This window comes from Ahaetulla prasina, chromosome 3 (assembly GCF_028640845.1).
Source record: "Ahaetulla prasina isolate Xishuangbanna chromosome 3, ASM2864084v1, whole genome shotgun sequence".
NCBI classification, from domain to species: domain Eukaryota; kingdom Metazoa; phylum Chordata; class Lepidosauria; order Squamata; family Colubridae; genus Ahaetulla; species Ahaetulla prasina.
The window spans coordinates 44,441,001-44,466,295 of record NC_080541.1 but is presented as its reverse complement, the minus strand read 5'-3'; the positions used below and the strand labels follow the sequence as shown (position 1 = coordinate 44,466,295).

The window sequence follows — 25,295 nt, the reverse complement described above, 5'->3', positions numbered from 1 at the left end:
AGAAAGTGTTCTAAGGAATTAAGAATGGTGTATGCTATTTTTTTTTTAAATCTAGATTTTTTTTATCCCACTTTTTAATATGTTGCTGTCAATGTGTGAAATTAGGCATTTTATAGAATGTCTAGGAAATCTAGGACATCAAAATATGAAACACTATTTCACACATTTTGCCAAAAGACAAAGCAGCAAACTATAAAATACTGCTAAAATGCCATTCTAGCCTTCCTTGTTGCAACAAGTTTTAGTCTTTTTCTCTCTCTTTTTTCAGTAAGAAACTCCTGTACTTTATTTTGTATTTCTTTTTTCATTTTCATATATGTCTTCAATAAAGGCTTAGGGTTAGCCTAGAGAAAGTACAAGTATATAGCAGTGGTTCTCAAGGAGGGGGGGACAATGTCATCACAGGAGGTCTGCGAAGGCCTGAAGAAATGTCATGATTTAAATCTTGAGCTAAGTCTTGGGGATCTGTGGCCATGCTCCATGGGCACAAAAGGTATTTAAAAAGGGTCCGGGTTGAAGAAAAGATTGAGAACAATTGGTAGTTAGCATATTAAAATAATAGGCATTTCGTACTCTGCCTAAAAAGTCATGCTTCTATAGATTACCTTGGGATACAATGCCAGCTTTTCACACATTGCGGGTAACATATAACTCAAGGCAGCAAACATACCTGCAAAGTTAAGGGTACCAATAGCTTTTCTCATTTCTGTATATATAAGGAAATTGGTGTTTTTAAAGCCAATATGTCCATTATTTGATTTATATTCCACCTTTATACCCAGAGGGTATATGCCATTTAAGCATAGTAAATAACTTGAACACAAACAGCTTAGTATTTACTGTAGAGGTGCTAAAACCACTACACATCCCAAATAAGGGGCTAGAAAACTGGCAGTCCAATTTTCTGGCCTCTATTATCTTCATGCGAATCAACACCTAGGCATAGACATAATTTTTTGCATGAGCTAAGAAACAGCCTATAACTCCAAAAAAACAAAAGATTTTGTTAACATCATACCCATGCTTAACCATGGTTTATGCAATCCAATTTTGCTGTGGTCACACAGCATAATGAACCATAAACTAAACCAGCAGAGCTTACGAAAACAAGTTTATATATGGCTGACTCGTTTGTGGTTCAGTATGTGTGGTGGTACTGTAATGCATTCAGCGTCGGAAACCCCACCTGTGGGAAAACGCTAGGATGAGGAAGTCAGGTAAGATATCCACCAACTAGGTCTAATGCTCTAAATTAATGGCCAATAGCCTGAAAAGAGAGAAATACATCGCTATACTCTTCCGGACCTTGATCCCAAACCCATTCCCCTTGTCGGCAGGCTGCTGCAGTGGATTGCCCAACATAGGAGCAGCCATTTCTTCCTTTCTCTTTAAAGCTCTTTACTCAATTTGTCCTAACTTCGCTTTCCCGTCGACCCTTGCTATCTCAAACAGAGTCCAGAAGTCATGGCAGGAGGAGGACGCGAGAAGGTGGCTCGTTTGCTGAAGCAGCTGCAGCTGGCAGCGTGAGTGTTTGCGCCTTAGTTTCTTGCTTCTTATGGGAGCGCCTGGCAAAAGCAGCTTGGCTCACTTTCCACGAAATTTGAATCAGGCTTGGAAGCTTCGTTCGGGAGCGTCTTGCAAAAGCAGCTCGGTTTACTTGGTTTACTTTCCACGAAATTAGAATCGGGCTTGGAAGTTTCGTTTGTTTACAAAACAAAACAAAACCGCAGCAATCCTTTCGTTTAAGAAAAGACTTGAAAATTCCACAGGTCCTAAAGCCAAGTTGGGGGATAATAATTACTTTTGGAAGCTGAAACCTTAATTTACTTATTTCCATCTCGCGTCCTGCTAAGACAGAGACAAACAGGATGCTAGTCTGTGTTTCAGAAAGTAAATCGATCAAGCGCAGAAATGGACTTTGTTTTATACATTTTATTTTTGAAGTAAATACTGAAAAACCAAGAAAAGAAAAGAAAAAGAAATGGACTTTGGTGCATAGTAAAACTGAGCAGCAACACATAGAAAAGTTGTAATTTACAAATCGAAACAAAACTTACTTATTTAAAATTATTCATGTACTGAATGCTACCTTCTGCAGCATGTGCACTCTGGGTAGAATTGCAATATTTGGGAAGGGAATGAAATATTGAAATATAAAATATAGTAATTAAAATAGTAACATTTTTTTTCACTGAAGAAAAATGAAACCAAATAGTAATTGTTCTGAATAAAGATGTATTTTCCTATGTAGTTTCCCCTTTTAAAAAATATAAATAAAACAATCCATGTAAACATCTTTTGGAGGAGAGAAATACATTGTTAACATGAATTGAATGATATTTTAAAAAAATGTGCAGGTGTAAATGGATTAGAGACAGTAGGTGGAAAGCGTTGACATGAGAGACATCCATATTTCTTGCTTCTTATGGGAGCGCCTGGCAAAAGCAGCTTGGCTCACTTTCCACGAAATTTGAATCAGGCTTGGAAGCTTCGTTCGGGAGCGTCTTGCAAAAGCAGCTCGGTTTACTTGGTTTACTTTCCACGAAATTAGAATCGGGCTTGGAAGTTTCGTTTGTTTACAAAACAAAACAAAACCGCAGCAATCCTTCCGTTTAAGAAAAGACTTGAAAATTCCACAGGTCCTAAAGCCAAGTTGCGGGATAATAATTACTTTTGGAAGCTGAAACCTTAATTTACTTATTTCCATCTCGCGTCCTGCTAAGACAGAGACAAACAGGATGCTAGTCTGTGTTTCAGAAAGTAAATCGATCAAGCGCAGAAATGGACTTTGTTTTATACATCTTATTTTTGAAGTAAATACTAAAAAACCAAGAAAAGAAAAGAAAAAAAGAAATGGACTTTGGTGCATAGTAAAACTGAGCAGCAACACATAGAAAAGTTGTAATTTACAAATCGAAACAAAACTTACATATTTAATATTATTCATGTACTGAATGCTACCTTCTGCAGCATGTGCACTCTGGGTAGAATTGCAATATTTGGGAAGGGAATGAAATATTGAAATATAAAATATAGTAATTAAAATAGTAACATTTTTTTTCACTGAAGAAAAATGAAACCAAATAGTAATTGTTCTGAATAAAGATGTATTTTCCTATGTAGTTTCCCCTTTTAAAAAATATAAATAAAACAATCCATGTAAACATCTTTTGGAGGAGAGAAATACATTGTTAACATGAATTGAATGATATTTAAAAAAAATGTGCAGGTGTAAATGGATTAGAGACAGTAGGTGGAAAGCGTTGACACGAGAGACATCCATATTTATTGAATCCTATTAAAATAATGGACCACGAGTTAATGTTTATTGTATAAAATGTTCAAATTGCCTCAGTTTTAAAAGATTGTAGGTAGTGCCCAGGAGCAACGAGCCTATGCAAAATAATAAACACGTGAGAATTCAGTAATTGAATAAGTAGCTTTAAATTATATGCACCACTTCTTGTATATAAATGCTATAGGAGCCAATGAAACCGTTCTATAAACATGGTTCAAAGTGAACATGAAGTATATCCTTAGCCTTAGAAAGATTCTTTAAAGTCTTAATAATTTGCTGCCCCATGACTACTTTATAAAATAAAAGATAAAATATAGCAAAGATAAACTGCCATTAATTGATGTAATAAATAACGGGTTGAAACCTTACATTGCAAATGAATGTAAATTGCCTCATTTTAAGCCCTGTTTAAATTTAATTCAGATTAGGTTGTGACGTCACACAATCCTTGACACTTCAATAAAAGGTAATTGCCACTAGGTGGCAGAATGTGCTTGTGAATTAAAGCTATCAATTGTTTCTATAGACAAAGTTGATATTTCCTCTCAATACTTCGTTACAGTAATCATTTTCCTTTTTCCTTTTCAATAGATGCATGTGTCCAGTTCATTCTCACACTTACAGTCAAGGTGAACTGTTATTTTGTGTGTGTATCTATGTCAGTACATTAATTATCCCATTAATTACCATTACAAACTAATTCTTTTACCAAGTAAACTTGGTCAGTACATTTTTCAAGAGTTAAAAATCTAAGGATTGATGGACAGCATATTGTTAGCAAATGGTCATGCTGGGTCTGGTGCTGCATCAGAACTTTTATGTCTGGGGGCAACGCTTGTCCAGGAAGGCCTAGCTGGATTGGGAGAGAATGCTTTTCATTCCTCAAGGTCAATTATCTAATAGGTAGTAGATTTTAGATGAATTGCATAGTATAAGAGTTTGGAGGAGGTGCAGATTGGAATCTTAGAACATGTGTTTCTTTGAGTCAAAATGGAAGAAACAATCCCTCCTTGGTAACTCATGATTGGATATTCATACGATGAAATACGTGTAGGATGTACAAACTCTGTTTCCTCAAATGCTGTTATTTTTTAATTATATATAAAAATACTATTTTTATGTATAATAATGTTACATGTAATAATAATAATATACAAGTAGCCCTCAATGACCATAGTTGGGACCAGCAACTTCTTTATTAAGCGATGCGGGTATTAAGTGAAAGATCACGTGATTGTGCTGAACCTACAATAGTTGTTAAGTGAGACATCATGTCACCATGACTTGTGGTCTTGCTGCCAGCTTCTCCACTGACTTTGCTTGTTGGAAGTCAGCTGTGAAGCTCTCAAATGCTGATCACCTGACCCCGGGGTACACTGTGATAGCAGAGGTGAAATCCAGCAGGTTCTGACAGGTTCTGGAGAACCAGTAGAGGAAATTTTGAGTAGTTCAGAGAACCGGTAGCAGAAATTTTGAGTAGTTCAGAGCAGTGGTGAAATCCAACTTTTTTTACTACCGGTTGTGTGGGCATGGCTTGGTGGGCGTGTCTTGGTGGGCATGGCAGGGCCAGCCAGAGGTGGTATTTGCTGGTTCTCTGAACTACTCAAAATTCTGGAGAACCTTGAACTACTCAAGTTCTGGAGAATGCTACCAGTTCTCCAGAACCTGTCAGAACCTGCTGGATTTCATCCCTGGTTCAGAGAACCGGCAAATACTACTTCTGGCTGGTCCCAGAGTGGGGTGGGAATGGAGATTTTGCAATATCCTTCCCCAGGAGTGGGGAGGGAATGGGGATTTTGCAGTATCCTTCCTCTGCTATGCCCACCAAGCCACACCACACCCACCCTGCCTCGCCCACAGAACAAGTAGTAAAAAATTTGAGTTTCACCACTGTGTGATGGTCATAACTTAGTGACAGTTGTGAAGCACCTGCATGGCAATCATGTAATAATGGGGATACTGCAATGGTCACAAGTTCGAGCCCCAGTCATAAAGTTACTTTTTCAGTATCATAATTTCAAACAGTTACTAAGTAACTGTCATTAACCAAGGATTATCTGTATTTTTTATTTATTTATTTATTTATTTATTTATTTTGATTTTTACTATCAGTTTAGATTAAATATGAAAGAAATTGCTGATTAGAATAGGGAATTAAAGAAAAAAATTCAGAGTTGTAGAACAAAGCAAAAAACAAAAATCCCAATTAGTCAATTGCAAAGTTCCACATTTTAAAGTTTTGTTCGAGTCATCTAATGGTTTAACTCTGCAATCGATCTAGAACAGGGGTGTCAAACACGACCCAGGGGCTGGATCTGGCCCACGGGGTGCTTAAATCTGGCCCGCATGGCCACCCTGGAAACAGTGAAGGACCGCCCTGCGGTTCCTCTGCCAGCAAAAATGGAGTTTGGGAGCCCGTTTTCATTGGTAGAGCGCTCAGGCCATCACAGGTGCCCACAACATGAATGATATCAAGCTGGCCATGCCAACCTTGGCCATGTCTACCCCGGCCCCCTGAGGTCAAACACAACCCTGATACAGCCCTCAATGAAATTGAGTTTGACGCCCCTGATCTAGAACACTTTGCTTCTTGGGCAGGTTAGAAGCATGAATGGAGGACAGCAGATTTAATTTTATACTTTGATTGTTGAATTGCTTATTCATCAACTCCATGATTCTAGGAAAATAAACTCTGGACATCCCAAGGAAAAAAATATAGAATCACTTATTACATTTGGGGGGAGGGGCAACAATTTGGCTGTGTTCTTAGCATTCTCGTCTCTGAAATCTGCTCAGGCTGTTAAGAAGCCTGTTATTAGAACACAGCAGCCTGCAATTACTGCAGGTTCAAGCCCGGCCCAAGGTTGACTCAGCCTTCCATCCTTTATAAGGTAGGTAAAATGAGGACCCAGATTGTTGGCGGGGGGGCAATAAGTTGACTTTGTAAAAAAAATATATAAATAGAATGAGACTATTGCCTTATACACTGTAAGCCGCCCTGAGTCTTCGGAGAAGGGCAGGATATAAATGTAAACAAAAAAAAAAAAATAGCCAAGGAGCCCTCAATTCTATGGCAGTGGTGGATCTAAGAAAATGTGGGATCAATCAGTTTATGAATGAGACCATTCAAATCCATATATAAGCTGCCTAGAGGAAAAGCAACACATATATATCTATATCAATAACACTTGTTTGATTCACGTATTGTTGAATTTAATAATTTGTTCATAGGCAAAATTTCTATACAGCTTCCACTTAAAAATAAAACCACAAAGTAGGTTACAATTAAAACAGTTCAAGCAATAGGAATAACTGAAGCTGGTCATTTACAAAGCAAAACTTGCTGGTTATTTATTTCATTTTTATTTTTTTTATCCTGCCTTTATTTTTATTTATAAATAACTCATGTATGGTGAACATATCTCATACACCTTTCTCCTCCTATTTTCCACACAACAATAATCCTGTGAGGTGGGTTGGGCTGAGAGAGTGACGGGTATGTTATTTTGCTTTTACTTTTCTTGCCACTTTGCATAATTTAATGAAAAAGAATTCTATATAAATTTCAAAAACTAAATATTAAACCACAGTGATAAATGAGATGGTAAAAGAGTGGCTTTATTACAAGTCCTCTTCAGAACCATTCTATGTTTCAAAAATACACATGTTCCAAAGAGAACAATACATAATTTTGCAAGACCAATAAAGTCTTTAACAAAAGCTTAGCCCTACCAGATAATATAACAGCAGGATTTCTATTGTACCATTCAATAGTGGAAGTGTCTTGGACATGTTGTTGGGATGTCAAATTAATCGCAGAAATTATTGCAGATTCAGACATTAGAGGAAGTCGACCGTGAGCAGAACTGATGAGAGAGAGCATCACAAGCAACCCAAAGAAAGCAGATTTAAGTGCAGATAGAGAAAACATAAATGTTTCTACATTAATTGTTAGATGCGTCACTGCATCTCAAGGCTTATTAATAAGCTTATTGTCATGGCTTAATTGCTTGGCCATAAATTCAGAAACTAAGTATTGAATGCCGCTTCCAGACAGAAGTGGTTTGACTCGGCAAGGGAACCAATGTCTCATATTTTGTATAGGAAGGGATGGATGGATGGATGGATGGATGGATGGATGGATGGATGGATGGATGGATGGATGGATGGATGGTTTGGCTCTAGACTTAGCTAGAAAACAAAGCAATAATCTGGTTATTATAAAGGAGAGTACTATTTTTTTCAGTAGGCCTTCTCTAAATTGCTAAGTCCCGAAATAATGCCATATTTGGAATGGAAGTGCAAATATGGAAGGGAAGCGGAGAGAAAAATGAATCTGTTCCCTGATTTACCTGATCTTTCTAAAGATTCATTTAAATGAAATTAAACAGGAAGATGGCAGACTGCAAAGTGCCAGCCTTAGGTCTAGAGGTGTTCTTGAAATTAAAAATAGTACCTTAAAAAGTTGAACCCCAAGAGCATTAGAGTATCAGAAAATTTTAAAAAGGTAGTAGAGAGTCATCATGCCATTTTTCTTTCTGACAAATACTTGCTTTGTAATTGGAAATGCCTTTGTGATGGCTGTTATATGTCTGTTCAGTTTCCATGAGAGGGATGGCATTGTATAGATTTGCCTTCATCCCTATGGTGAAATTCTTAAAACATTGCAGAAGCCCAAATGCAATACCCATTCCAGTAGAATTTCTGTGGTTTTCCATAAACTAAACAGCAAGCTAACTACATTGTTTTCATTCCAGGTACTAAAGACATTGCTTTGGGGAAAACAGACTACGCCTTTGAGGTAAAGTCAGTAAACAAACTTCTACATGTTGAAAGACACACTTCCATTAGTTATATTAGAAAGTGACTTGTATGCATACTTTCATAAACTATTTTTACTGAAAAGTTTTTTTTTACTTTTCCAGATGGCTGTTTCCAATATCCGATATGGAGAGGGCGTTACTAAAGAAGTGGGAATGGTATTGAATAGTTTTTAATATTTAAAAAAAGTGGTTGCTTAATTCTTCTTTGAAAAGGAGGAAGAATTTTACATGCATTATATCTATATCATATGAAACAGAATTATCATAAAATATCCTGCGTCTGCCTTTGTTTTTGGCTAGGTCAGCTAAGGATTGCAAGATTTGAAATCGAATACATATGGAGAGACCCTGATTTGGAAAGGCTCCTTTTGGTTTTTGCAACGTTGCAGTCAAGGAATTAATTATTATACTCATCCAACTGGATACAAGGCATCCAATTGGAAAATATGATACAATAGATATCTTTGAGATTGTGTTAATCTGTTAATTATTCTTTCCATTTCAGAAATCTACATAAAGATACAAGTTAGTGAGGGGTAATTTTGGAACCCTACAATGGGTAGCCAACTATCAACTTGAATATCTGGCATTTTACGATGGAACACCATTTTCAGATTTGTCTTTTCCTCCTTTCACTTTCTTTGTTTTAACTACATTTTCATTTACTATAGGACTTGAAGAATTGGGGTGCTAAAAAAGTTTGTGTGATGACAGATAAGAATCTTTGTCAGCTTCCTCCCATGACAGCAGTGTTAGATTCTCTGACAGTCAATCGCATAAACTTCCAAATCTATGATGATGTGAGAGTCGAGCCCACAGACCAAAGGTATTTATCCTTCCCTACGTTTGTGTAATGGGACGCGATGGCTCAGTGGCTAAGACACTGAGCTTGTTGATTGGAAGGTCGGCAGTTCAGCGGCTCGAATCCCTAGTGCCGTGTAACAGGGTGAGCTCCTGTTACTTGTCCCAGCTTCTGCCAACCTAGCAGTTCAAAAGCACGTAAAAATGCAAGTAGAAAAATAGGGACCACCTTTAGTGGGAAGGTAACAGCGTTCCGTGCGCCTTTGGCACTTAGTCATGCCGGCCCCATGACCACGGAGATGTCTTCGGACAGCGCTGGCTCTTTGGCTTTGAAATGAAGATGAGCACCACCCCCTAGACTCGGGAGCGACTAGCACATATGTGTAAGGGGAACCTTTACCTTTACCTTACGTTTATGCAGCCTACAGGAATAATTAGGCAGAGATGGAGAAGCTGTGCACTCTAGATATTACTATTAGACACATTATGATATTTTATAAATTGTGAGTTGGATAAGTATAAAATAAATTGAAATGATTTTTTTTTAATTTCAAGTTTTCTAGATGCCATTGAGTTTGCCAAAAAGGGGGAGTTTGACTCCTATGTTGCCGTAGGCGGGGGTTCAGTCATAGATACTTGTAAAGCTGCTAATCTCTATGCATCAAGTCCAAAATCAGATTTCTTAGATTACGTCAATGCTCCTATTGGAAAAGGCAAGCCTATTACAGTCCACCTCAAACCTCTGATAGCAGGTAAGGAAAATCTCTGGACTGGGGTGGGGGGTGATTGTAAAACCATAGAGCTTGTATGATAGGTTTGAGTTCCCTTACTTGAATTGGTTTTGTAAACTAATTTGATTGGATTCTCTGAGCTATTTGGGGAAATCACACCATGGAAATACTCGCATAGCTAGAGAACCTTTCTAACGATAACAGATACTTTTCATTATAATAGAGTCTGCTCAAGTTTTTTTTCTCACTCTTGTTTTACAATTATTTTTTCCTAGTTTTCCACATTTTTCCCAGAATGATTCTACATCATGACATTATAACATAACATAACATAACATCAGAGTTGGAAGGGACCTTGGAGGCCTTCTAGTCCAACCCCCTGCCCAGGCAGGAAACCCTACACCATCTCAGTCAGATGGTTATCCAACATTTTCTTAAAAATTTCCAGTGTTGGAGCATTCACAACTTCTGAAGGCAAGTCGTTCCACTTATTAATTGTTCTAACTGTCAGGAAATTTCTCCTTAGTTCTAAGTTGCTTCTTTCTTTGATCAGTTTCCACCCATTGCTTCTTGTTCTACCCTCAGGTGCTTTGGAGAACAGCCCGACTCCCTCTTCTTTGTGGCAGCCCCTGAGATATTGGAACACAGCTATCATGTCTCCCCTAGTCCTTCTTTTTGTTAAACTAGACATACCCAGTTCCTGCAACCGTTCTTCATATGTTTTATCCTCCAGTCCCCTAATCATCTTTGTTGCTCTTCTCTGTACTCTTTCTAGAGTCTCAACATCTTTTTACATCGTGGCGACCAAAACTGGATGCAATATTCCAAGTGTGGCCTTACCAAGGTATTATAAAGTGGTACTAACACTTCACGTGATCTTGATTCTATCCCTCTGTTTATGCAGCCCAGAACTGTGTTGGCTTTTTTAACAGCTGCTGCACACTGCTGGCTCATATCTAAATGGTTATCCACTAGGACTCCAAGATCCCTCTCACAGGTACTACTATTGAGCAAGGTACCACATATACGGTACTGGTGCATTTTGTTTTTGGCCTAAATGTAGAACCTTACTTTTTCACTGTTGAATTTCATTTTGTTAGATAGCGCCCAATGTTCAAGTCTGTCAAGATCTTTCTGTAACTTGAGCCTATCTTCTGGAGTGTTGACTATTCCTGCCAGCTTGGTGTCATCTGCAAATTTGATGAGTTCCCCATCTATCCCCTCGTCCAAGTCATTGATGAAGATGTTGAAGAGTACTGGGCCTAAAACAGAGCCTTGGGGTACTCCACTGCATACTTCCCTCCATGTGGATGTAGTTCCGTTGAGGACTCCACGTGGAGTGCGGTTGGTCAGCCAGTTACGAATCCATCTGGTGGTGGTGCTGTCTAACCCACATTTTTCTACTTTATCTAGTAGTAGGTTATGGTCTACTTTATCAAATGCTTTACTGAAGTCCAAGTAAATTATATCGACAGCATTCCTCTGGTCTACTAATTTTGTCATTTTGTCAAAGAATGCGATAAGATTAGTCTGGCATGATCTGTTTTGACAAACCCATGTTGGCTTTTGGTTATTACTTTGTTTGCTTCTAGGTGTTCGTGATTCGTTTGATTATCTTTTCCAGAATCTTCCCCGGTATTGAGGTCAGACTGATAGGTCTGTAGTTTCCTGGATCTGTTTTTTTTCCTTTTTTGAAGATGGGAACTACATCAGCTCTTTTCCAGTCCTCTGGCAGCTCCCCTGTGCTCCAGGATCTTTGAAAGATATAGTTCAGTGGTTCTGAGATCACGTCAGAACCTTGGGGTGTAATCCATCCGGTCCTGGTGATTTGAACTCATCTAGGGTAGACAGGTGTTCACTTACCATTTTCTTCCCTATTTTAACTTGTGTTTCTAATCTGTTTTTTGTAGTGCTGTTTTTGATAGGTTGGATTGTTTTTTCCTTTTGTGTAAAGACAGATGCAAAATATGAGTTAAGTAGATCTGCTTTCTCCTGTAACTTGAGCCTATCTTCTGGAGTGTTGGCTATTCCTGCCAGCTTGGTGTCATCTGCAAATTTGATGAGTTCCCCATCTATCCCTCGTCCAAGTCATTGATGAAGATGTTGAAGAGTACTGGGCCTAAAACAGAGCCTTGGGGTACTCCACTGCATACTTCCTCCATGTGGATGTAGTTCCGTTGAGGACTACACGTTGAGTGCGGTTGGTCAGCCAGTTACGAATCCATCTGGTGGTGGTGCTGTCTAACCCACATTTTTCTACTTTATCTAGTAGTAGGTTATGGTCTACTTTATCTAGTAGTAGGTTATGGTCTACTTTATCTAGTAGTAGGTTATGGTCTACTTTATCAAATGCTTTACTGAAGTCCAAGTAAATTATATCGACAGCATTCCTCTGGTCTACTAATTTTGTCATTTTGTCAAAGAATGCGATAAGATTAGTCTGGCATGATCTGTTTTGACAAACCCATGTTGGCTTTTTAACAGCTGCTGCACACTGCTGGCTCATATCTAAATGGTTATCCACTAGGACTCCAAGATCCCTCTCACAGGTACTACTATTGAGCAAGGTACCACATATACGGTACTGGTGCATTTTGTTTTTGGCCTAAATGTAGAACCTTACTTTTTCACTGTTGAATTTCATTTTGTTAGATAGCCCAATGTTCAAGTCTGTCAAGATCTTTCTGTAACTTGAGCCTATCTTCTGGAGTGTTGGCTATTCCTGCCAGCTTGGTGTCATCTGCAAATTTGATGAGTTCCCCATCTATCCCTCGTCCAAGTCATTGATGAAGATGTTGAAGAGTACTGGGCCTAAAACAGAGCCTTGGGGTACTCCACTGCATACTTCCTCCATGTGGATGTAGTTCCGTTGAGGACTACACGTTGAGTGCGGTTGGTCAGCCAGTTACGAATCCATCTGATGGTGGTGCTGTCTAACCCACATTTTTCTACTTTATCTAGTAGTAGGTTATGGTCTACTTTATCTAGTAGTAGGTTATGGTCTACTTTATCTAGTAGTAGGTTATGGTCTACTTTATCTAGTAGTAGGTTATGGTCTACTTTATCTAGTAGTAGGTTATGGTCTACTTTATCTAGTAGTAGGTTATGGTCTACTTTATCTAGTAGTAGGTTATGGTCTACTTTATCAAATGCTTTACTGAAGTCCAAGTAAATTATATCGACAGCATTCCTCTGGTCTACTAATTTTGTCATTTTGTCAAAGAATGCGATAAGATTAGTCTGGCATGATCTGTTTTGACAAACCCATGTTGGCTTTTGGTTATTACTTTGTTTGCTTCTAGGTGTTCGTGATTCGTTGCTTGATTATCTTTTCCAGAATCTTCCCGGTATTGAGGTCAGACTGATAGGTCTGTAGTTTCCTGGATCTGTTTTTTCCTTTTTGAAGATGGGAACTACATCAGCTCTTTTCCAGTCCTCTGGCAGCTCCCTGTGCTCCAGGATCTTTGAAAGATATAGTTCAGTGGTTCTGAGATCACGTCTGCCAGTTCCTTCAGAACCTTGGGGTGTAATCCATCCGTCCTGGTGATTTGAACTCATCTAGGGTAGACAGGTGTTCACTTACCATTTTCTTCCCTATTTTAACTTGTGTTTCTAATCTGTTTTGACAAACCCATGTTGGCTTTTTAACAGCTGCTGCACACTGCTGGCTCATATCTAAATGGTTATCCAACATTTTCTTAAAATTTCCAGTGTTGGAGCATTCACTACTTCTGAAGGCAAGTCGTTCCACTTATTAATTGTTCTAACTGTCAGGAAATTTCTCCTTAGTTCTAAGTTGCTTCTTTCTTTGATCAGTTTCCACCCATTGCTTCTTGTTCTACCCTCAGGTGCTTTGGAGAACAGCCCGACTCCCTCTTCTTTGTGGCAGCCCCTGAGATATTGGAACACAGCTATCATGTCTCCCTAGTCCTTCTTTTTGTTAAACTAGACATACCCAGTTCCTGCAACCGTTCTTCATATGTTTTATCCTCCAGTCCCTAATCATCTTTGTTGCTCTTCTCTGCACTCTTTCTAGAGTCTCAACATCTTTTTACATCGTGGCGACCAAAACTGGATGCAATATTCCAAGTGTGGCCTTACCAAGGCATTATAAAGTGGTACTAACACTTCACGTGATCTTGATTCTATCCTCTGTTTATGCAGCCCAGAACTGTGTTGGCTTTTGGTTATTACTTTGTTTGCTTCTAGGTGTTCGTGATTCGTTGCTTGATTATCTTTTCCAGAATCTTCCCGGTATTGAGGTCAGACTGATAGGTCTGTAGTTTCCTGGATCTGTTTTGACAAACCCATGTTGGCTTTTGGTTATTACTTTGTTTGCTTCTAGGTGTTCGTGATTCGTTGCTTGATTATCTTTTCCAGAATCTTCCCGGTATTGAGGTCAGACTGATAGGTCTGTAGTTTCCTGGATCTGTTTTTGTAGTGCTGTTTTGATAGGTTGGATTGTTTTTCCTTTTGTGTAAAGACAGATGCAAAATATGAGTTAAGTAGATCTGCTTTCTCCTGTTGCTTGTCATCTTCTTGCCACTTTCTCCCAGCAATGGGCCAATTGTTTCCTTGACTTTTTCTTGTTTTTAACATGTTGGAAGAAGCTTTTTGTTATTTTTACTTTTGTCGCTAGCCTTTGTTCATTGTGAGCCTTAGCTTTCCTCACTTCATCTTTACAGGCTCGGCTATTTGCTGATATTCTGCCTTAGTTATTTGCCCTCTTTCCACTTTTTATATTTGTCCTTTTTGTCTTTCAATTTGCCAGATAGTTCTTTATGCATCCATGCTGGTTTCTTTTGAGATCTACTATTTTTCTTCTTCATTGGTATTGTGTTAGACTGTGCTTTTATAATCTCACTTTTCAAAATTTCCCAAGCTCCTTGAGTTGTTTTCCCCGAGGATTCTCATCCATTGAATCCTTCTCAAGCTCTCTCTAAGTTTATTGAAATTAGCTCTTAAAGTCCAAGACTCTAGTTTGACTTTGTTCTACTACTTGTATTTGCTTAATGTTGAATTCCAATATTGCATGGTCACTTGCCCCAAGGTTCCTGTAGCTTCAACACCTTCTATCATTTCATCTCTGTTAGTGAGAATTAAGTCCAATATGGCTGATCCCTTGTCGCCTTCTCTATTTTTGGGAAACAAAGTTGTCTGCTAGGTTTGTTAGGAACCTGTTGGATCTTCCACTTGGTGCAGAGTTTGTTTCCCAGTTGATGTCAGGGTAGTTAAAATCCCCCATTACTACTGTGATGTGCTTCCTACATACCTTAGTTAGCTGACTAGCAAAAAGTTCATCTACTTCCTCTGTTTGGTTGGGTGGCCTATAGTATAGACCTATGGCAATATCGTTTTTCACCCCTTTTTTATTGACCCAAATGCATTCAAGATGATTTTCATCATTGTTGTGCTCTATTTCTGTAGAGATGTAGTTATTTCTTATATATAGTGCAACTCCACCTCCTCTTTTATTTGGTCTATTTCTTTTAAATAATTTATATCCCTCTGGCTGTATGTTCCATTTGTCAGTTTCATCCCACCAAGTTTCCGTAATGGCAACAATATCATATCTACCCTCATTTACTTGGATTTCTAATTCACCCTGTTTATTCCTCATACTCTGTGCATTGGTGTATAGACATTTGAGTCCATTTGGATTGATCTTGTGTTTACTGTCTACATAACCTGTGTTGACTGCCCCTACTTTCTTGCCACCTGTTGGTTTAGTGCACATGGTACGGCACTCACTGTTAAATGCTTGGTTTTGCTTGATAGCATGGTTGATAGTCTTACCCATACAGACATCTATGTTACATGCACTGATAACCCTTTTAGTTTTCGATTGCTGGGGACAGAAATTTTCTGTATCAGTTAATTCTCTGACCCCACTGTTGAGTTTAAATGTTTATCCAGAAAATCTGTGAATGTATTGCTAAGTAACTCCGTCCCTTTCTTTGATGGATGCAATCCATCTCTTTTGTACAATTTTTCATTGGACCAGTTGCACTTATATTGCTCTTAAGGCAGATACTGGGATATAATATAGCAGCTGACAACTTTGTATAGGCTGTTTGACAGTTCACAATAAATTGGTTGGTTTACTGATGAGTAAATAACTCATGCTGAGTAATAAATTCATATATGTGCTATGGAATTTCAGATGAAGTTGCTACAGCTTTTGAAGTAAAGTTGTAACATAATAAGCCATCAGTACCTGAGGGCAGCCCATTCCCCACTTCTAATGAAGGTTATTGTATGTGTAATGATGTATAGCTAAATGTACTATTAAATCTAATTTGCTCTTTTCAAAAGTTCCTACAACAGCTGGAACTGGAAGTGAAACCACTGGAGTTGCTATTTTTGATTACAAAGAACTAAAAGTAAAAACTGGTAAGGGTTGTTCATATACATTTATTTTTATTTTATAATAACTCTTGGCTTTTTAAAAAAAATTTCTGAAATTTTATTTAAATCTCACTAGTATTCTTAATTATTTGAAAGGGTCAATTACTTTGCATAGTGTAAATCATTTTTTTAAATTTGCATTTATATCCCGCCCTTCTCCGAAGACGCAGGACGGCTTACACTATGTTAGCAATAGTCTTCATCCATTTGTATATTATATACAAAGTCAACTTATTATTCAAAAAGTTTTTATTAGTCAAAAAAGGTTTATACAAATACATATCAGGTATGGTAAATTTTCAGTTTTCTTATCTAAAATAAGAATTTTACTCAAATTTTTTAACACATACAACAGCCATATGGCAAGCAGGTGACACGAAGTAGCTAAATTTACAAATTTTAAAAACGTAATAAAGAAGAGTCAAGAATAAACAGAATATCGTACAAAAGAGAATAAGGAAAACCAACACAATCCCAAATATCTTTATCACTTCCTAGTTTTGGATCTCAGAACTCTGGGTTCAGCCTGACCCAACTCCAGGGCCGCAACAGCGGCAGCCGCTTCCGCCCCATGATCTATAACCTCCCCTTCTTCAATTCCTGGATCATCTGATTCCAGGAGGGCTTTGTGTTCCTCCACATAGGCCGTAGCCTCCGCAATTGTACTGATTTTTTTCGTAATGCCCTCCCGGAAAATCATCAATCCCTCTGGCATCAGCCATCTGAAGCCCACTCCCTTCTGGTACAATTTGCTTGACAAAAATTAATATTTCTTTCTTTTTCACGTTCCAGTCTGGGAATCTGCCAGAGAATAGCTATCTCCCTGCGCCTCTAAATCAGTGCCCCACTGCTATGTTTACGAAGAATTTCATCTCACGTCTCTCTTCTCACAAATTTGACATGAACCTCTCTGGGAACTGCATGCGTGCGTGCATATTGAATTAACTCTATAAACTCGATCCACATCCCAATTCATGAAATCAACACCTCTCCCAAGAAATTCTCCCAACAATTTAGTCACAACATCTCTCAAGTCTTCTTGGTCCACTTCTTCCAAATTTTGAAACCTAAGGAAATAAGACATTTTATCCATCTGTAGTCCAAGCACAGCATTGCCTGTCGTCTCCTCTCTTTTCTGCACTGCCCGCATCTCACCCTCCAAACCTTCCACTTTCTGCTTGTTTTCTGCTGAAACTTGTTGAGTATCCTTTAAATCCTTTTGGATAGTCACAATTTCTGCTCTTATTTCATCCAATTTCTTGTCCATATTAGATAACTTTTCCAAAATTCTCTCCATCTCTCCAGCAGTTGGTCTCTGACCTTTGCCATTAAGGAAAAAAAAATACAAAATCCTCAGGCAGGCACAGTATCCTTGTAATTTCCTCCGGATCCACCAGGGGCACTCACAGGAGCAACGAGTCCAGAGTACAGTTAGTCAACCAGGAAGTCAAGGGAAGTGATGTCATCAAAATTCTCATAGTGAAGGCGGAAGCTGGACGCCACCACTGTTCCCCAGAAGGAGGGGCCTCAAACCTTCCTCCTAAATTTCTCCATCACCTCTTCTCCAGAGCTCCACAAAACCGGTAATCTTCTTATTTTAAGTTCTCCTCTCTCCAGAATAACTCGTGCTCCTTCCAACCGCAGGGGAAAAAAAACCCCCGCACTCCGGGCACTCCACTCACGTTTACCGATATTCCTTCCTTCTCCTCCTCAATTCTTCTCCGTTCCCTGCTCACCACTTGATGTTTCTTTTTAGGAGCTAACATCAGTAATGCCAAAATGAAGGATGCTGGGCTTATTTTGGCAGACACTCTCCGAAAAATTTTATTTGATCTCAATGTTGATGATGGCTTAGCTGCCCTTGGTTATTCAAAAGCTGATATTCCTGCTTTAGTCAAAGGCACCCTGCCTCAGGTAGGACAGATTGCAAGATCTGTTTCTCTGAAAATAACTAGCAGGTCTTAATTGCTCAGATTTCCATGCTGGCTCTGAGAATATTTTTTGCTTCTATAGCAGTGTATAAAGAACAAATTGTTACAGGGCTTTTTTTTTCTTGCATAGAAGTTCTGTCTCAAAAAGAGAGTAAAAAGAAAAAAAGTAAACATTTGCTTATCCAGGAACATTTAATGATAATCACACTTATTTTCAGAAAATGGCTGTCCCATTGCAAAGTTTGATAACAAACAGCTGTGTATATGTATGCATGCGTTAAATTAAGTTATGAGAAAAAAGACATGAAGCTATTATTATTCTTTCAGGGTCACAAATGGGAAATCTATAGGCCATCACTGTGGATCACTAGCAGTGTATAAAGAACAAATTGTTACAGGGCTTTTTTTTTCTTGCATAGAAGTTCTGTCTCAAAAAGAGAGTAAAAAGAAAAAAAGTAAACATTTGCTTATCCAGGAACATTTAATGATAATCACACTTATTTTCAGAAAATGGCTGTCCCATTGCAAAGTTTGATAACAAACAGCTGTGTATATGTATGCATGCGTTAAATTAAGTTATGAGAAAAAAGACATGAAGCTATTATTATTCTTTCAGGGTCACAAATGGGAAATCTATAGGCCATCACTGTGGATCACTAGCAGTGTATCTTGGGATGTTGAGTGTTAGAAGTCACCAACATCTGAAGGGCCTCAAATTCCCTAAACCGATTAGTTGCAGTATGAGGATTTTTGTTGTTATTTTTGCTGGGTCCATTTCCTCCAGGTCTGACACTCAGATTGATCATTAAATTTTGCTATTTTTTTTTAATTTGCATCTATATCCCGCCCTTCTCCGAAGACTCAGGGCGGCTTACACTATGTCAAGCAATAGTCTTTATCCATTTGTATATTATATACAAAGTCAACTTATTGCCCCCAACAATCTGGCTCCTCATTTTACCTACCTTATAAAGGATGGAAGGCTGAGTCAACCTTGGGCCTGGTGGGACTTGAACCTGCAGTAATTGCAAGCAGCTGCTGTTAATAACAGACTGTCTTAGCAGTCTGAGCCACCAGAGGCTTAACCATTATTGCACAATCTGTTTAGAAAGTTCTCATTTCTAGGTATACATACATATTTTTCTATATTTAGGCATTGCATCTAGATCCATTAAGCCTTCTTTGGGTATTATTGACCCATTACACACTCTCCATATGCCAGAGCGGGTGGCAGCTAATAGTGGTTTTGATGTGCTTTGGTAAGTACATTTTATACAACTTTTTTAGTTATACATTAGATAACTTCTCAATTTGGGATGATTCTGCTTGTGGGAATGATGTTATGAGACATGAGGAAGATATGTAGCCTGGGCAATGGTCTGATAAGAGGCAGCTCCGTTCACAAGTAGGGGGAAAGCATAGGAAGCATTTCAGAAGAGAAGCAAAGCAGAGTTTCAGTTAAACAGGTTGGCTGTCCCTTGGGTATAGCTTGTACGCCCAACTGGTTGTGGAATCCTGAAGTCTATTGCTTTTGCCTTACATATAAGCAAACAAGTTGGGAATGAGGTCTAGTTTTTGCTCATTAGCTATAATCCCAACTGTAGTGGGGAAGACGCCTAGAGAGTTCCTGGAGGTCCAGCCGCTCAGAGGCTGATCGGACACTAGTTAGATCCTATACTAGGACCTACCTAGTGGCATTGAGGGAAGCGAGGCGTTGCTACGCCTCTCCTCATTGCGCCGCAGATAACCGCCCAGCTGCCCTGTTTGGTGACCCGCCCTCCTTCACCAGGGGAGCGCTGCAGGGACGTGCTGAGGAGTTTAACGGTTATCTATACGATAAAATCGTTCAGCGGGACGGTCTGGACCAAAATTGTGGCGATTCGGATGGGGCGCCTGAGGGCGGTCTTGGTGATGTTGTTTGGGATGAGTTTGACCCTGTGACTCCGAGGACATGGACAGGTTGCTGGGTAGATTGAATGCCACCACGTGTTTACTGGACCTGCCCCTCCTGGCTGGTGCTGGCCACTGGAGGTGACACGAGGCTGGCTCCAGGGGATTACGAGTGCTTCCTTGTTGGAGGGAGCCTTTCCGCCGCCTTTGAAAGAGGCGGTGGTGAGGCCCTCCTCAAGAAGCCTTCCTGACCCGCTGTTTTAGGTAATTATCGTCGTCTCCAACCCGGCGAAGGTTGTAGAGAGTATGGTGGCATATCAGTTTCTGCACCTGGAGGAAACTGTCTATCTGACCTGCGCCTGGTTACAGCACTGAGACGGCTTTGGTCGCAGGATGATCTCTGAGGCCAGGGACAGGGGTTATTCCTCTGCCCTGGTCCTATTAGACCTCTCCGATACCATCGACCATGGTATCCTGCGGATTGGGAGTGGGAGGCACCGTTATCGGTGGTTCTCCTCCTATCTCTCCGACCGTCGCAGACGGTGTTGACGGGCAGAGGTCGACCCGCGCGCCTCACTTGTGGGTGCCGCAGGGTCGATTCTCTCGCCTTCTGTTCAACATCTATATGAAGCCGCTGGGTGAGATCATCAGTGGTTTCGTGTGAGGTACCAGCTGTACGCTGATGACACCCAGCTGTACTTTTCCACACCGGCCACCCCAATGAAGCTATCAAGTGCTGTCCCAATGTTTGGAAGCCGACGGGTCTGGATGGGGAGAAACAGGCTCAAGCTCAATCCTCCAAGACAGAGTGGCTGTGGATGCCGGCATCTCGGTACAGTCAGCTGAGTCCGCGGCTGACTGTCGGGAGCGAGTCATTGGCCCGATGGAGAGGGTGCGCAATTTGGGCGTTCTCCTGGATGAACGGCTGTCTTTGATGAACACCTGACGGCCGCCTCCAGGAGAGCTTTCCACCAGGTTCGCTGGCGCCAATTGCGCCTTTCTAGACCGGGATGCCTTGTGCACAGTCACTCACGCCTTGTGACGCCTCGCCTGGATTACTGCAATGCTCTACATGGGGCTCCCTTGAGGGGCATCCGGAGGCTACAGTTAGTCCAGAACGCAGCTGCGCTGGTGATAGAGGAGCCCTCGTGGCTCCCGGTGACACCTATCCTGCGCAGGCTGCACTGGCTGCCTGTGGCCTCGAACCCCGCCAAGCCTAGGACGCGCCAGCATCGGTCCCCACAGTCCTGTATGTCGGCTGGGAGACCCCTGGCGAGCCGTCCGTGCGGCAGGTGTCCTTTTCGGAACACCTGGCCCCTGAGGGCCTCGGCGGCGGCCGGATTCGGGCGCTGGAGGCAGGAAAAGCCTTCCAGACGTCCGTTGCCGCTGGACACCGGAAGTCGTCTCCCTACAAAGTCAACTTATTGCCCACAACAATCTGGGTCCTCATTTTACCTACCTTATAAAGGATGGAAGGCTGAGTCAACCTTGGGCCTGGTGGGACTTGAACCTGCAGTAATTGCAAGCAGCTGTGTTAATAACAGACTGTCTTAGCAGTCTGAGCCACCAGAGGCTTAACCATTATTGCACAATCTGTTTAGAAAGTTCTCATTTCTAGGTATACATACATATTTTTCTATATTTAGGCATTGCATCTAGATCCATTAAGCCTTCTTTGGGTATTATTGACCCATTACACACTCTCCATATGCCAGAGCGGGTGGCAGCTAATAGTGGTTTTGATGTGCTTTGGTAAGTACATTTTATACAACTTTTTTAGTTATACATTAGATAACTTCTCAATTTGGGATGATTCTGCTTGTGGGAATGATGTTATGAGACATGAGGAAGATATGTAGCCTGGGCAATGGTCTGATAAGAGGCAGCTCCGTTCACAAGTAGGGGGAAAGCATAGGAAGCATTTCAGAAGAGAAGCAAAGCAGAGTTTCAGTTAAACAGGTTGGCTGTCCCTTGGGTATAGCTTGTACGCCCAACTGGTTGTGGAATCCTGAAGTCTATTGCTTTTGCCTTACATATAAGCAAACAAGTTGGGAATGAGGTCTAGTTTTTGCTCATTAGCTATAATCCCAACTGTAGTTCCCTGCTTTTCTATGCATTCAGCCAGAAGTCTCTCTGAGGATAAAAAGGTGGAATAAGTAATCCATCTGACCCCATCAGGACAAGCCCTAGTTATCTTTTATTGAAACATACTGTACTTCAATTTTTTTTGTTTAAATTGACCTTAATGAAATATGAGGGAACATTTTTGGTCCTGAGGAGGGATAAAGGAAGCATTAGGAAAACATTTATCCTCTCATAACCAAACCCTGTAGGTAGTTTATTGGTAGCTCAATATGATGCGTGTCTTCTATGGTATTTGGGAAATAGTTGCACTAAGTCTAGGTACGAAGATATGTTACCATTTTACCATTTTGAAAAGGTCAGGAACAGTCATTGACCTTCTGCTTTGCCAATAATATTGATTTGTAAATCCTTATAGGAAACAACCCATAAAGTCAAATTCTTATATACCGTATTTCTCCCACTTCCCCGTTCAACCTGTCAGCCATGCTCTTGAATCCTACACTGCTCTTCCTTACAACCAGCGCAGCCCTTGTCCTTCAAACCCAGTGAACCGGCCAGCTTATCAAGGAAGCAACCCCATCAGTGATGTCTGGGCTGTCCACGCATTACGGATTGTTTCTAAATACTTAAAGAGGTACAGGTCTTCAAATGACCTTTTATCCTTGTATTAATTTTTTCCCTTTCAGTATCCAAATGAATACTTAAACTTTAAAATATACAATCTATGTTGTGTGGATTTTTAAGTCCTATAGCAGGGGTCTCCAACCTTGGCAACTTTAAGACTTGTGGACTTCAACTCCCATCTTGGCTGGCTAAGGAACTCTGGGAGTTGAAGTCCACAAGTCTTAAAGTTGCCAAGGTTGGAGACCCCTGTTCTATAGGGTTAGGGTTAAGGTTAATCAGGCTACTTCATGAAATAAGTTTATAAAGAACAAATAAAACAGTTTGCCATAATATAGTGCTATCTGGATATGTTAGGTTACAAATCCTATTGTTCCCAGCCAAATTTTTGAGGAATTGTGCAGGGCATCAAATTACTAAAAGACTGGCAATTACAAAGTCCAACTAAGCAAATCTAACACATCACAAAAGTTGGATACTCACAGTCCTCCTCTTAGGAAAAGAAGGACTAGGGGTGACATGATAGCACTGTTCCGATTTCTCAGAGGCTGCCACAAAGAAGAGGGAGACAAACTATTCTCCAAAACACCTGAGGGTAGAACAAGAAGCAATGGGTGGAAACTAATCAAGGAGAGAAACAACTAAGAGAAACTTCCTGACAGTTAGAAAAATTAATCAGAGGAACAACTTGCCTCCAGAAGTTGTAAATGCTCCGACATTGGAAGTTTTTAAGAAGAGATTAGATAACCATTTGTCTGAAGTGGTGTAGGGTTTCCTGCCTAAGGAAGGGGTTGAACTAGAAGACCTCCAAGGTCCCTTCCAACTCTGTTATTCTAAAGCAGAGGTCATCAACTGGTGGTCATGGACCACTGATGGTCCATGAAAAAATTTTGGTTGTCCATAGAAAAATGATTTGCATATTTTATATTGCACTAAATCAGGGATTGTCAAATTATGGTCCCTGGGATGGATACGTGCAATGAACATTTGTTTTACTGCAGAGTCTCCCCCTTTAGGGTCTTTTTTTGTGGGTTGGAGGGGGGCAGAAATTCTGACTTGAGGTCTGCTTCAGCCTCCTGGTGCAGGGCTTTGGGCGATGGCTGGAGGGAAGTGCCACTGGTGGCAAAGAGCTGGAGGGCCTTGTTCCAGTGGGACTGCATCATGGCCTGGAACTGGTTGACCATTTCAGCCTGCTGAGCCTCCAGGCACTGGTACCTGGCCTTGCACTTCCACCGGTCTTCCCTCTGCTTAGAAAGCCTATGCTCGTAGTCCTCAGTGATGTGCTTCTGCTGAGCCTCCTTCTCAGTCAGATTCAATTCGAACTGAGCTGTTTTGCCAACTCTTTCTTATGGTGGCTGCTTAGCTCCAACAATTGCTTCCTGTTGGGGCCCTAAGGAGCCTGGGTAAGGAGGTGAGGAGTGGCTGGGAGGGGAGGGGCGAGTAGAGGCAGGCGAGGTGCCACTCTATGTGAATGATGTTAAGTTGGCCACACCCAGCCTGTCACATGACCACCTAGCCACGCCCACCCAGCCAGTTATTAGGCAGATCATATTAGTGGTTTGCAGGATTTAAAATTATGAATTTAGTGGTCTCTGAGGTCCAAAAGGTTGGTGACCCCTGTTCTAAAGCAAGAACACAAAACCTTTATGATGCTAACTCAGAACAAATGCAATGCATCACACTCTTGATCAAGATAGTTTGAATTTCTTCTGTCAACATGTACATTTTGAATATTGATATTGGTAGTTGTCATATCCTTTCTTCAGGGAATAAGGAATGTAAATGATCTTCCTTTCCAGTCCTCAAGGATCCCTCAAAAAATTCTATCAATATTTGTAGACAGATGAAGAAGCACCCTCAGTTCGCTGTATATAAAAGAGATAGGATCTTTCTTTTATTCATTTTCTGATAAAATAAGAACCCAGGAAGATATTTCTGTAGATGAAATAAGTTGTCTGGATAGTCTGCTGCTGTCCATTCCTATTTGCAGAATATTTCCCATTATAAGCTATGGTACCTAACAATCCTACAGCAGTCACTTATCCTCATTCCTATATAGCAAAGCTAGAGATAGAATTGTAGCATGATGCAGCTGGAAGCCACCAGATTGAGGAAACTGAAGCTCGGATTTTCTGCATGAAAAATAATACGCTTGCTGCTAAAATAAAAACAAAGGGTTTATTCTCTATGAAAAAATGAAGATTAATAACTTGTTAACACTTAACATACTACAAGAACTTATCTTCTACATATGAACATAGCTGCTTTCTTGAATAAAATATTGTTATTATGGGCAGGGCCATAAAGAATCCAGAAGATCAAGAAGCAAGATTTAACATGCATCTTGCAAGTGCTTTTGCTGGCATTGGGTTTGGAAATGCTGGTGTACATCTTTGGTAAGTTAAGTACATCATTTTTATTTGCACTAACAAAACAAATGCCTGGTAAAAATCAAAAGGCTTCAAAATAAACAACATAGGGAAATTCACTTGGGTTTTGATTATATCATCCTTACAGTGGTGGGATTCAACTTTTTTTACTACTGGTTCTGTGGGCGTGGCTTAGTGGGCATGGCAGGGGAAGGATTCTGTAAATTATCCATTCCCACCCCACTCAAGGGGAAGGATACTGTAAAATCTCCATTTCCTCCCGATCAGCTGGGACTCGGGAGACAAAAAATAGATGGGGCAGGGCCAGTCAGGGGTGA

General features: G+C 40.3%; 1 protein-coding gene across 1 annotated transcript in view; it reads left to right on the top strand.

Annotated features, from left to right (window-relative positions):
- The first annotated feature begins 1,347 nt into the window (after nucleotides 1-1,347).
- Nucleotides 1,348-25,295, top strand: part of ADHFE1 (alcohol dehydrogenase iron containing 1) — a 41,704-nt gene continuing 17,756 nt past the window's right edge. Inside the window, exons 1-10 of the mRNA XM_058175702.1 lie at nucleotides 1,348-1,523; nucleotides 3,890-3,927; nucleotides 8,056-8,099; nucleotides 8,224-8,277; nucleotides 8,793-8,947; nucleotides 9,478-9,674; nucleotides 15,969-16,046; nucleotides 19,146-19,251; nucleotides 22,449-22,601; nucleotides 24,886-24,984. Coding sequence (XP_058031685.1) covers nucleotides 1,465-1,523; nucleotides 3,890-3,927; nucleotides 8,056-8,099; nucleotides 8,224-8,277; nucleotides 8,793-8,947; nucleotides 9,478-9,674; nucleotides 15,969-16,046; nucleotides 19,146-19,251; nucleotides 22,449-22,601; nucleotides 24,886-24,984 — 983 coding nt within the window. The 5' untranslated portion in view covers nucleotides 1,348-1,464. The remainder of the gene's footprint in view (nucleotides 1,524-3,889; nucleotides 3,928-8,055; nucleotides 8,100-8,223; nucleotides 8,278-8,792; nucleotides 8,948-9,477; nucleotides 9,675-15,968; nucleotides 16,047-19,145; nucleotides 19,252-22,448; nucleotides 22,602-24,885; nucleotides 24,985-25,295) is intronic.